Raw genomic sequence first — 12,743 nt, forward strand, 5'->3', positions numbered from 1 at the left:
GGCCTCGTTGTCTTTCGAGGTAATTGTTAGGAGCTAATTTGGGTTTTTCTCGCATCAGTTTTAATTTTGACCATTTTGATGATGACGTCGATAATGGTAGTGATATAATTACTTATTTTATTTTTTTTATCAATTTAAATTTTTAAAAAAATAGTATTATGACAGAATTTTATATCTCAAAAATTTAAAGTTTGATTTTTAATAAACCCAAAAAAATATATTACTATTTGTTTTTTTAATTTTAAAAATAAAAATAAAAAATAAAAATACAAATTAAATATAATTTAAAAATGTTAAAAAATACAAAGGTGTCTAAAAATATATATATAAATAAATAAATATATTTGTTTTAGAACAAAATTTATCATTTTCTTATTTATCTAAAAATTACGTACAATAATGATAAAGACCATGATCAAATTACTTATTTTAAAAATTTAAATTATTAAACAAAATTATAAAGATATATCAATAATTATATATCTAATAGAAAAAATATAGGGAGACACTGAAAATATTAAATAATGTGAATAATAGATATATTATATGTTCAATTCAATAGGTATGCAGATGATTATGTTGATTATTCTTAATTGGATGGTTATTTTTTTTATTCGATTTGCTCATACACAGTTAACAATAGTTGGATGTTCATTTTACTATGTGTGCGGATGATTATCCTAATGTTAAGGTTTAGGAGATAATTTGGGGTGGAGTTTTTTTTTACTTTATGGGTCAATTCTAAAACCTATTGTTCACATTGTTTTAAAAAGTCATTGTCTACCTAACAAAATTATATCTAATATATTCTCTCACATAAATTTTTTTTTTGTCAGAGTTTTTTTGTCATAAAAACTCTGATAACATTATGTCGCTAATTTCAAATATTTAAAATATCGGATAGAAATATATAAATAAGTATATATGTAAAAAAAAATATCAAAACCACAACTTGTCTATTTTATATTATCTTAACAGAAATGATAGACTTCTTATTCAACGTCATCGTCATGATCTTCTTCTCTTGTTTGATTTTTTCTCTTTTTCTTTTTTTCTGCTTTCTCTTTCATTATCATCGTCATATTTTCCTCTTCTTCCTTAAATTTTTGAAGGACTAAGTGCCAAAAGCATTGATTCATCTAACGAATAAAATGCATTCGCTCAATAAAAATTTATGTGATATATGCAAAATTTTTTGTGTTATATAAAAAAGTTTTGATACTATATGCAAACATTTTTGTACTATATCGATAAAAAAATGCAAAAAAGAAGAAAAACCGTGCATGTATATTATGTAAGTAATTTTTGTTAAGTTTAAACCAAATTAATTAAACTTGACTACCAAAAATATTTGTACGTATAGCACCACTTGTACCTTAATATCTTTATATTTATGTCATGAGACACCTATCAAATATAACTCTTGAGATATATGACTATAATAACTCTTAGAGTAAAATATCGTTTTTGTCTCCAACGTTTGGGGTAAATTCTATTTGTGTTCCTAACGTTTAAAACTTTAAATTGTCTTATTTGTATTCTTAACGTTTGTAAAAGTGATTCAATATTATCATACCATCAATTACACATCATGAGCTTTAGTTTGAGTTTTGAAAATCTCTACTTGAAGTTAGAATACAAATGCCTGGGACACAACCGATGACCCCACTCCGAAAAATAACTCATCAAAAGTTGAAACTACTCCTTGCAATATTTACATAATTCACCTTTTTAGAGACATAATTGAACCTAAACACAAATAGTGGATACAATATTGAAATCAAACACATTCAAGTGAGACCTAATTGAGAATGAATACATTCAAATGAGAATAATGAAAAAATATGATCTGATTTGTTAGTATAATTGACAGTAGAATAACATTGAATTACTTTTATAAATGTTAGAAATACAAATAGAACGATTTAAACGTTAGGAACACAAATATGATTTACTCTAAATGTTGGGGACAAAAACAATACTTTACTCTAACCTTTATATTAATGCGCTAAATATTGCTTCATAAATTTTATGTGCACATAAAAAATTAGCTACTAAATCAACTAATATATATTTATGTATAAATATATATAATATTTTAACTTATTTTAATATATATTTTATACATGTAATTAATTTTAGTGTATACATAATATAATTACAAGTTCACCTCATTTTAGTATAAATATTGTTGAAAGGAGTCCACTAAAATCAATATGTAAAGCAAATACTATCTCACCAGCTTAAATGTGTAGTGAAGTTCTTGCATGTTGAGGACTGGAAATTTTGTGAATCCAAAAAGATTTTAAGACTTCAAAAGAAGTGGCTTTTTAGTAATTTTTTTACCTTTTACTTCTTGCATTTTAGAAATGGTATAAATTCTAATTTATGACCAACTTATGATGTTGTTTTGTTCAATTTCTTACTAGGTTGTTGCTCTGTATGTCCATCATGGGTATGTCTTCCTTACCATCTCTCCAATTATTTATATTAATGATTATTTTTTAGTAGATCTCTCAAATTGTGGTTGCTCAATTTTGTTTGATTTTATACCCATTTTTTTTTCTCCCAAATTTCTAACATTTTTCTCTCTCTCCTTCTTTGCATGTTAGAAGATTGCTTCATAATATGATTTGTTTTAAAATTAAATCAGCTTGAAATCTTAGACATTTATCATTCATTATGTATTTGTTGATTGTTTTTATCAAAATTCGATAGTTATTATTTTTCAGTTTTGAGCATTGAAAGTATTTAAATGGGTATTCATGTATGAATTAAGATCAGACGAAATTAAAAAAGACGAATTCAATCTAATTATACGAGATTAGGTGGGAATTCAATTTATTTTATTCATTAGCTTGACTCAATTTACTTAATCTACAACGCATCAGATTAGGTCGATTAATCGAGTTGCATTATTTTTTTTTATTGAAAAATCAATTTTCTTTGTTCGTTTACCATTTCAACATCCGACCAACCCAATTATACGAGGTTAGGTGGGAATTCAATTCATTTTACTCATTAATTTGACCCAACTTACTCGATCTAAAACGCATAATATTAGATCGATTTATCGAGTTGCATTATTTATTTATTGAAAAATCGATTTCGTTTATATACTGTTCCAATATCAGATCTAATCATAGCACTCGTTTTATCACTATTTGACCAAAATATATTAACATTGTTAATAATTTTTAATATTTTAGCAAAGAATTTTTAATTTTTAAATTTTGAACTGACTAACGAAAACACAGACATACTCTGATTTTGAATTAGGGTAAGTTTTTTTTTTAACCCAAATTTTGTTAACATAATAAAAAGAATATTTTTTAATTAAATACTATAAATTAAGTATAGAATATATACAAAATCTTGTGAAATGTATATATTTGAGATTTTGAAGATTTAACTAAAAATACAGAGAGAAGAAGGAGTATCAGAATTATTGCTCTAGAAGAGAAGAAGAAAGAAGAAAAAGAAAGAAAGATGGCACTGGTATTAGAAAAAAGGAACAATTCTCACAACAAAGGTAAAGGAATTATAATCAATGAAGGGAATGACATGAATTCAAGTGATGATGATGATGACGACGACGAGCAGAGTGTTCTATTTAAGGTACTCTATTTCTCCTTATTAGCATTATTCTTGTATTCTTACATGTCTTCATTTGTCAAAGTATTGTAAAAAAAAATTTATAGTGGCTCTATATTTTTCTTTACAAAAAATTGAAGGTAAAAAATGTGATTTTTACTATGATGCATAGATACTGACACAGGATACAATACGATATAAAATATGCCGATACGCGAATTTTAAAATTTTATACGACACATGGACACACATGCATATAAAATATAAAGTATTTTTTAGATAAATCGTAATGATATTTTTATCTTTTCTTGATATTAAAACATAAATAATTTTTTAATTATTTTTAATATCTTATTTTAATTATATAAAATATTTAAAATATTTTTTGTTTTAATAAATAATAATATATACTATTTCTAAATTTATTTTAAGAATATATGTTAAGAATAAGATTGGACACGCTGATACGTGTGGTATTTAAGTGTGTCCAAGCGTGACTGGAGAAGAATTTTTTATTTTTTTTTATCAAGATACGGTTAGACACAGCAGACACGTGTGTCAGACGAGTGTCAATAAGTATCGTACCCGAAATATGTCTGATACGCAGACATAGCAACTTAGCGAAAAAACTTTAAAAAAAAAATATGACTTTTTTACATCAAAATAAATTCTACAAAAACATAACAAAAAAGTATAAATATGATAGCAAATTATTGCTCATGTGATAGATGAGTATGAGCTTGCAAAGTACACCCTTCCATGCAGTCTCCAACCTATTTACTTTTAATGTGTGAATAATATAATTGATATTTTTTGGAGTCTAATAATATAACGATGAAAACTCAAGTGCAGTCAACTTCATGTAAAGTTAATAGTTAAGAATCGTTAAATAATTTGATTGATTTGACTAAATTTTCATTTAACGGTTGTCAGTTATCAACTTCACTAAAAGTGACTGCACCTGAATTTCTACCAAATATAATTGATATGATCACATATAGGTGATTTGTATAAATATCCATTATTTATTCAGTTTTTCCACCTATGTAGGAAGTACAACCGGTACATATAGGAAGTTCTTCAAGAACAAATGGTAAATTTATCAATATTATTATCATGTTCTTTTATTTATTATTTATTTACTTATTTATTTATTTATTTATTTATTATTATTATTATTATTATTATTATTATTATTATTATTATTTGCATTTTTGCATTTGCAGTGACATCTACTATGCCAGAAAAACAAATACTTCAAAGTCTTCTTGATGTCTTACAAAGGTGAAAAGAATAAAAAAAAAGAAAGAAAGAGATATTTTATTACAAAAGATTTCAAAAGAATTATTCATCCAAAAATAACTAATTAGCAAAGTTATTTGAATGTGTAGGGAAGATCTGAATGAGTTATTTGCACAGCCAGCTAATCTTGATATGGTTTGTTATTTTGCGTATTATTAATTTTAAGATATCAATTTTCATTTTGTTGATCACTAATTTGAGTTTATTAATATTGAGATTCATGTTTTGAAAGGTTGAGAATCACTCCCCAATTATTAAGCAGCCAATGGATTTTGGTACCATGAGAGCCAAACTTCATGAGGATTTGTATACAACCTTTGAACAATTCAAGGTTTCAAATTTTAATTTTTTTAATAATTTTTTATTATTTTCCGTTATTTATGTTTTTTTTTTAAATTAGGAGTGAGATTCAAATCTGTGATTTTTAGGTATTTATATTTCCAACTTTAAGATGCAAATTTATATAAAGCCTAATAAACTAAACCGTTCTTTGAAAATTAGCATGTGACTTCCTATTATTAGTTTCTAATTTAAAAAAAAAAAAAATCATTTGATCTTTGAAAGGTAACATACTAACATGTAACATCAATTTAATCCTTTTAAAAATTATTTTATATCAATTAGTAATGTTATAATCAATTTTTAAGAACCTATTTGATATAAAAAAGTTTTGTTGATGAAATCTAATGCATGCAATGTTATACATTGTTTAACTTCATAATCTATTTGATATACGGTAAATATTCACACGAAGACATCTTTCTGTAAAAATAATTGTTTAGATGTTGATACATATTATGTTAAATAATTTAGTCTAAAATATTAAACCATTTAATTATTCTTCATGTGAGTAATTGCTTTGATATATAGAAACTTAAGCATGTTAAATCTAGATTTTATTACAAAACAAAATGATATTTTATTCTAAAAAAAATGGTAGCTCTCTGTTTGCACATTGTTTAAACAACAATGCTAGAAACCAAAAGCATATCAGCCAAAAACCAGCCAAAATGTGTTTGGGCTCCATAAAAAATCGAGTTTTGGTTTGTGCTCCGTGATCTCAGGAGCGGTTTTCAAACATATTATTCAAAAAGTGATTCTAATTTAACGGTTTTGTTTACTTTTTGACTGGTCACCTTTTGGTTCCATATACTTTTCCTTGTTTAAATTTGATCGTAATTTAATTATAGCTATCGAAATTGTTTTATTTTAAATGTTTATTTATTTAGTACCTAGTGATGAAATGTTCCTTTTGTTTTTTTGCCCAATTAATATTTGTCTATATATTTCAATGATGATGAACAGCTTGATATGTTTCTAATGTGCTCCAATGCTATGAACACCAATCCTGCAAACTCAAGCCAATATAAAGTGGTATGACCAAATCAAATAAAAAAAATATAAGTATATATTCAAATAGCTTCTTAAAGAATTTCGCGTCGGCCGTTTATTATGTCGAGATCTTTGAATTTTACAAGAGTAAAACATATAAGTTCCTATATTAATTAGACTCGTTATTTTCATTTGGATAAATAAATCATTAAAAGTGTGACAAAAAGATCTATGTGTTTTATTTTTGCAAAGGTCAAAGATCTCAACGTAAACGTCAAACGCCAAATTTTTTTAAAGAGCTATTTAAGTATATACTCAAAAAATATTATTCTTATTCTTTGAACATGCACATATTTATATTGATATCTCATTTTATTTGTTATAAAGTTCCTAATTGATCCAAGTTTTGTTAAACATAATTTCTTCTAGGCTAAAACTATAAGCGTTCGTGCTAAGAGACTTTTTGAGGATCTAAATGCTGAAGAAAATGATGAGTGGGAAAATTTTCCCAACAAGAGAAGATCAATTAGAAAATCACGAGGTGGCCAACCTAGAACCCCACGAAATGCAGGTGTTTCTAAACCTATTGGTAAGAAAAATGTGTGTGTGTTTTTTTTTTTTAATTATTCGAATTAAAAAAAATGTGCCCCATTTGTTCGTGTTGAATTATTCGAATTAATTAGGGTAAAATATATATTTTTGTTCCTGAAGTTTGTCAAAAATTTTACAAATATTCTTAAATTTTATTTTGCTTTAATTTTATCTTTAAAATTTTCTATTTACATCAAATATACTCATGATAACTAAATGTTCAGAAAGTTTAAGCCAATCCAACAATAATAAATGACATATATGTCTGATTTGTTTGTGTCAAAATTGTTCTTGTAAAATTATTACTAAATTTATTCTTTTTTTTTAAATTAACTGCCAGGAATATTTCTGATGCAAATTAAAAAATTTTAGAATAAAATTAAAATAAAATAAAATTTAAAAATATTTTTAAAATTTTTAAAAAATTTTAAAAACAAAAAATATATTTTACTCTTTGAATTATTTAATTCTTAACTAAATGGTTGACAATATTTGCCTTTGCTAAAGTATAATAAGGATAAGTTAGGATTAGTAAATCAAATCTAATTGAATTAGATTAAGAAAAACTATTATTTAATGTATTTTCTCTATCTTTAGTGACAGAGAGAAACAATAATGCTGCTGTTTCTCAAGAAGACAATAGAGACACATATTCCCCTCCAACTCTAAGCAGCAACTCATCACTTTTCAAAGAATATTTGGAAGCTAACAAGTCAAATATTCATGTAAGTTATATTATTTCTCACCCAAACATTTACTAAAGTAATTCATCATTTTGTTTTTCTCTTTTCAATAAACCCAAATCAGTTCTTAGAAAATTTTTTATCAAATGCTTTAATTTTTAATAAATTTTAAATATTAAATTTATTTTTTAATTTGTCAAACAAATCAATTTCTATTATATTCTACTAAAATATTTAGATAGTAAATTTCGATCATTGTTTAATGAAGACATGAAAGTATTTAAAGATTTTTAAAATTCTTGAACCAATCTTCTCATTAAGATGAACAATATGATATAGATGCCAAAAAAAATTCTCTGAAAATATATTTAGGATTTTTGTTTTGGAATTCTCCATGTGTTTTTGTAAGTTTATTTAGATTTCTAAAAAAAAGAGGTAATTCAAAATTGTTGAAAATTTTCATCCATGTCACATTTAGTTTTATTTATTTATTTATCATTTTGCTAATTCCAATTCCTATTGAAAAATCATAAAAAAAAAAAATAATCTTATTCTAGTTATTCACAATGGATGTATGCCATTGCAGTTGATTCAAGATCCTAGCAACTACAAAGAGAGTCTACAAATGTTTGTGGAAGATTTGGGACCAATAGCTAAAAAAGTTGCAGCCAAGAAACTAGAGCCCTTAAGCCTTCAACAACAAAAGAATGTTGACAATAATTACCATGATGCCCCTCCCGGATTCAGCCACCCGCTAATGAATCCTCCTACTCCTCTTCCTCGTCCAGATAACATAACTGTCATCAACACCAACGCTAGTCGCAATGTTAGCATCAACAATAACAACAATCGTCCGGTGAACATAGAGAACAAATGGAACGAGCGCGCCGCTTCTATCCTGGCCGAGATTTTTGTCAAGAAAGACAAACAACCAGAAAGCGACAACGTTAAGGGCAAAATTGGTAATGTGTTCCCTCTCCTTACAAGACCCTTTCAAGAGGGCACTAGCCAAAACAATGTAAGTACCATTGTTAGACCTACAATTGTGAGACCTACAATTGTGATCCCAAATGCTAAAAAGGAGTCAAATTTTAGGGCAAGTGGTAGTAGCAACACTTCAAAACCATCATTATTGGCCTCACCAAGACCATGGCAACAAAGCTTTTTTGGGCCTAGGGTTTCAAATTGGTCCTTTCCTAGGAACAACAACCTTATAAGATCACATGCCACACACTTCTCCAATGTACCAAACACAATTGGGCCTATGAGTTTCCAAGCTATGTTGATGGGTTCTCCAAACATGGATCTTAAACACCTGTTAGGCCCATCTACATCAAACACAATTGGGCCTATGAGTTTCCAAGCTATGTTGATGGGTTCACCAAGCATGGATCTTAAACACCTGTTAGGCCCATCTACATCATCCCCTCAAGGTGTTGCTAATAACATGGGAATGCAGCAAAATTACCAAATTGCCCCTATTCAGGTTCCACCTAAGCAAGAAGCAGGAGTTTCATGTTCACTCTCAATTGGTGGATTGAATTACAATGAAGAAGGAGTAGGAGGTGTTGGTGTGGACCAGCGAGAAGAAGCAACTACCCTGCATCTTCTTTGGGACAATGACCCATATACCAACTTGTCACTTTGACTCAAACATATTTATGGGTGTTACATTATGAATCCTAAGGTATGCTATAAATTGCTAAATAGCTCTAAGTTTGGACATCTTTTAAGATTATTGTAGTTGGATTTGGATGATAATATTGCTGTCTGTTCATCAGAAAGACTAGCTAGTAAGTTATTGCTCTTGTTACATTTCTTTTAAAATATACAAAGACTAATTTAATTTGCTTCTTTTAATTTGTATAATTGTGTCCATTTGTTGTAGAAAGATGTTATTTTGACAACTCGTAGGGCCGTCAAAATGGGCCAAATCCATCGGGCCAGTCCATTTACCCATTTAAATGGGCGGACTTTGCTTCAAAAATTAAGCCCGTTTAAATTTCGGGCTAAACGGGCTGGGCTGAGCCTGATTAACCCAAAAAAATGACGGGTTAAATGAGTGGCCCGTTTAATTTTTTTTCACATTTTTTATAAAAAAGTAGCACTTTTAGTCATATTTTTCTCGATTCGACCCATCAACTAAAAAAAATATTTTTTAAAAGATTTTTGACCTAAAAATAATATTTTTTGTCAAAATATTTTTTAAAAAATAAAATAAAAGAATAAACGGACTGACCTGTTTAACCCACAGACTGACCATAAATGGTCCGGGCTGAAAAATTATGGCCCGCGAATAAAGCGGACTTAAACGGTTCAGCCTATTTAACCCACGAATTTAACGGGACAGGTCTAAATGAGCCGGACTAACCCGTTTGACAGCCCTTCAACTCGTGTGTTTGTTTAAAGTTGCTTATATTAAGAAAATGAGATAAATTCCTCAACAAAGAAATATATTTTGAGTAGATAATTATTTTGGTATCTTAATTAAAGATACAAAATTTAATAAAATAATCCATAAAAAATGTGAACAATAAAATGATTATTCCTCAAATACTTATTTTGTTTGACAAATTGAACAAATTATTAACTAATATCCTGTATAAAAAACTCCGTTAATATTTGCTAACTAGTTCAATTTGATAAATAAAGTAAATCTTTTTAGCAAGTTATTTTGTGGTCCATATTTTTTGGAACCAAATTTGTTATTTACTTTTCATCTCTATTACTATCTTATTCTATGATTGTAGACAATAATTTAGATAGTAAAATGGGGCCAATCTAACCGACTTAAATTGGTTTAGTGATAGAGAGCACGAATAGCGGGTACCCGATTATCTGTCAAATCCGAATCGAACCAAACTAATTAAATTGGTTCTGGAACCAACGGATAATCGGGTCCAATTCAAACCAAACCGATTATCTTTGCTAGTGATTGGTTCGGTATCGGTTCTAGGAGTGCGAAACCCGAACCAACCCGCAAACCCGATCATATATTAATTAAATAAAAAAAATAAAAAATATATATGATTTTTTTATTAGACAAAAATAATCACTATTAATATGTTTGGATTTTAATGAGTTTAGTTTTTAATGTATTTGGTATTTAACATGTTTGGATTATTTCTATTGATGTTACATATTTATTGTACTTGTTGAATTTTTAAGAAAAAAATTTGATTTTTTTTTTATGAATTTTAAAGTCATCGGGTACCCAATTACCCGAACCGAACAATCCGTTCTTAATCGGTTTGGTTTGGTTCGAATACATGTACCAAAAAACACAAATCCAAACCAAACCAAACCAATTACATTTTGATCGATTCGATTCTAATTTTACCATAAATCCGAACCAAACCGACCCGTGCTCACCCCTATTTAGTGATCAGTTCAATAGTCCTCTTAAATAAGTGTCGAGAGTTCGAATTCCACCTTATAATGCAGCAACCTATTAACTAGCAACAAACAGTTTAAATTTGCGCTATATTAGTCTTTGACCTGTCGTACTAAAAGATACTATAAAAAAAAATAGAAAAAAAAAGTACAACCATAAAGACTCATATTGAAGAGGGTAATAAGGTGCACCAACCATAAAAGTACAACATTATTATAGACATCAGCTTTAACCCTGATATATTTTACTTTCTTGTTAAGCCATGATTTTATCATACTAATACATACAAATAATTGTAAAATAATTATTACAATGGTTATAAATAATTAATTAGAGCAACGGGTAAGACTCTAAACAATTAATCAATTTACTCCATTGTAAAATTTTAAAGTTGTATTTGTTTACTGTCAATAATAAAAGCCACATTTCCACAAACATATACCCATGAATGCATGTTTTGATTGTAAATACATTTCTTATTATTGAAAAATTGTAATATGAAAAAATCTCATATTTAATATCTATATATATCTCATATGAAAAAATATATATTAATATTAATATACTAACAATATAAAATATTTTACATAGTCATTCAATTTTATTAATTTTTTTAGATGATTATTCATGTGATCAATATAAAAAATAATTACTTTTGCTGAGATATTATGTAATTAAATGCACATGTAAAATTACTTTACACTAAAAATGTATCAAAAATATTATTTAAAGTAACACTTTTTTTTAATATTAATAAAATTAAAATAATATTTTTTTATTATTTAACAATAATTTTTAAAAGATATTGATAAACAATATTACCAAAATATAACTTTAATTTTAACACTTCTGCAGCCACCATAATCAAGCATAGACATATTAAAATAATTCACCATATATATATATTACAAAAAATTACTAAAACACAATTCTAAAAAATACTAAAAGAGGATAAATTATTTCACCAAAAATAAGAATAATCTCCTTTTTTTTCTATAAAGAATAAAAATATGACATCCTCTAAATACTAAACATGTTGGAAGAAGCATTTATCTATCATCAAATTAAAGTCATATTCAGCATCCACCATGCATCCTCAAAGTTTTCTTCTATGGAAAAAGATAGTAACTTGCAGTATCATTAATTCACCAACCGATACAAACCTCACAGTACCAGAAAATGAGACACAAAAGGATTCATCACTAAATTCAGAACAACAGAAAAACTAGCAGTTTCTTGAGGTTGACTCATTCTACTTTTGACTAAAACACAACATTTGCATTTAAAGAGAAAATGACCTCTTTACCAATGCAAGCCCTTCACTATGGATAAAAGTACTTATAAAATGAAAATGAAAAAAAAAAAACATTGAATGATGAACCAACTTTTTTCTAGTTCATATAAAATTCTTGTCTATGACAAAATTGAATGCTAAATCCATAGTTATTTCAAAAATAAATTTGTAATTTGTGATCCAAAATTAAGAGAAAAATCTTAAACCATTTTAGTGATAATTATTTAACACTATAACCATTTTATTAGAAATATAATAATAATAATATTTGATGAAATCACTCATATAAAAAAATTTAAGCCAATAAAAAAAATATATGAATAACTATAACTCTCACATCCTCTTTTACACAAGAACCAAAAACTCTTTTCGATTTCCGTGTATTTTGCATATATCTTTTTTTTTTCTTTTTATTTGACTTTCACTTATTTTATTTTATTTTTTTGAAATTTAACAAAGATCGAATTCTAAATCTTTTAATAATAAAAATTCTAAGTATCATGTTAATCATAAAATCACTTCTTCTAAAAAATTAAACTAATAATGAAAGAAA

General features: G+C 26.8%; 1 protein-coding gene across 1 annotated transcript; it reads left to right on the top strand.

Moving 5' to 3' along the window:
• The first annotated feature begins 2,223 nt into the window (after positions 1-2,223).
• Positions 2,224-9,325, top strand: LOC107644144 (uncharacterized). The gene is made up of 11 exons (XM_088502416.1): positions 2,224-2,333; positions 2,430-2,455; positions 3,425-3,618; positions 4,645-4,687; positions 4,821-4,878; positions 4,986-5,031; positions 5,129-5,227; positions 6,202-6,270; positions 6,658-6,817; positions 7,417-7,544; positions 8,089-9,325. Exons 2-11 carry the CDS (start codon positions 2,443-2,445, stop codon positions 9,148-9,150), a joined length of 1,872 nt encoding a protein of 623 aa, XP_088358542.1. The 5' UTR covers positions 2,224-2,333; positions 2,430-2,442; the 3' UTR covers positions 9,151-9,325.
• Positions 9,326-12,743: the final 3,418 nt, after the last annotated feature.

The sequence above is a fragment of the Arachis ipaensis genome, chromosome B1 (assembly GCF_059453495.1).
Source record: "Arachis ipaensis isolate K30076 ecotype BB chromosome B1, ASM5945349v1, whole genome shotgun sequence".
Taxonomy (NCBI): Eukaryota; Viridiplantae; Streptophyta; class Magnoliopsida; order Fabales; family Fabaceae; genus Arachis; species Arachis ipaensis.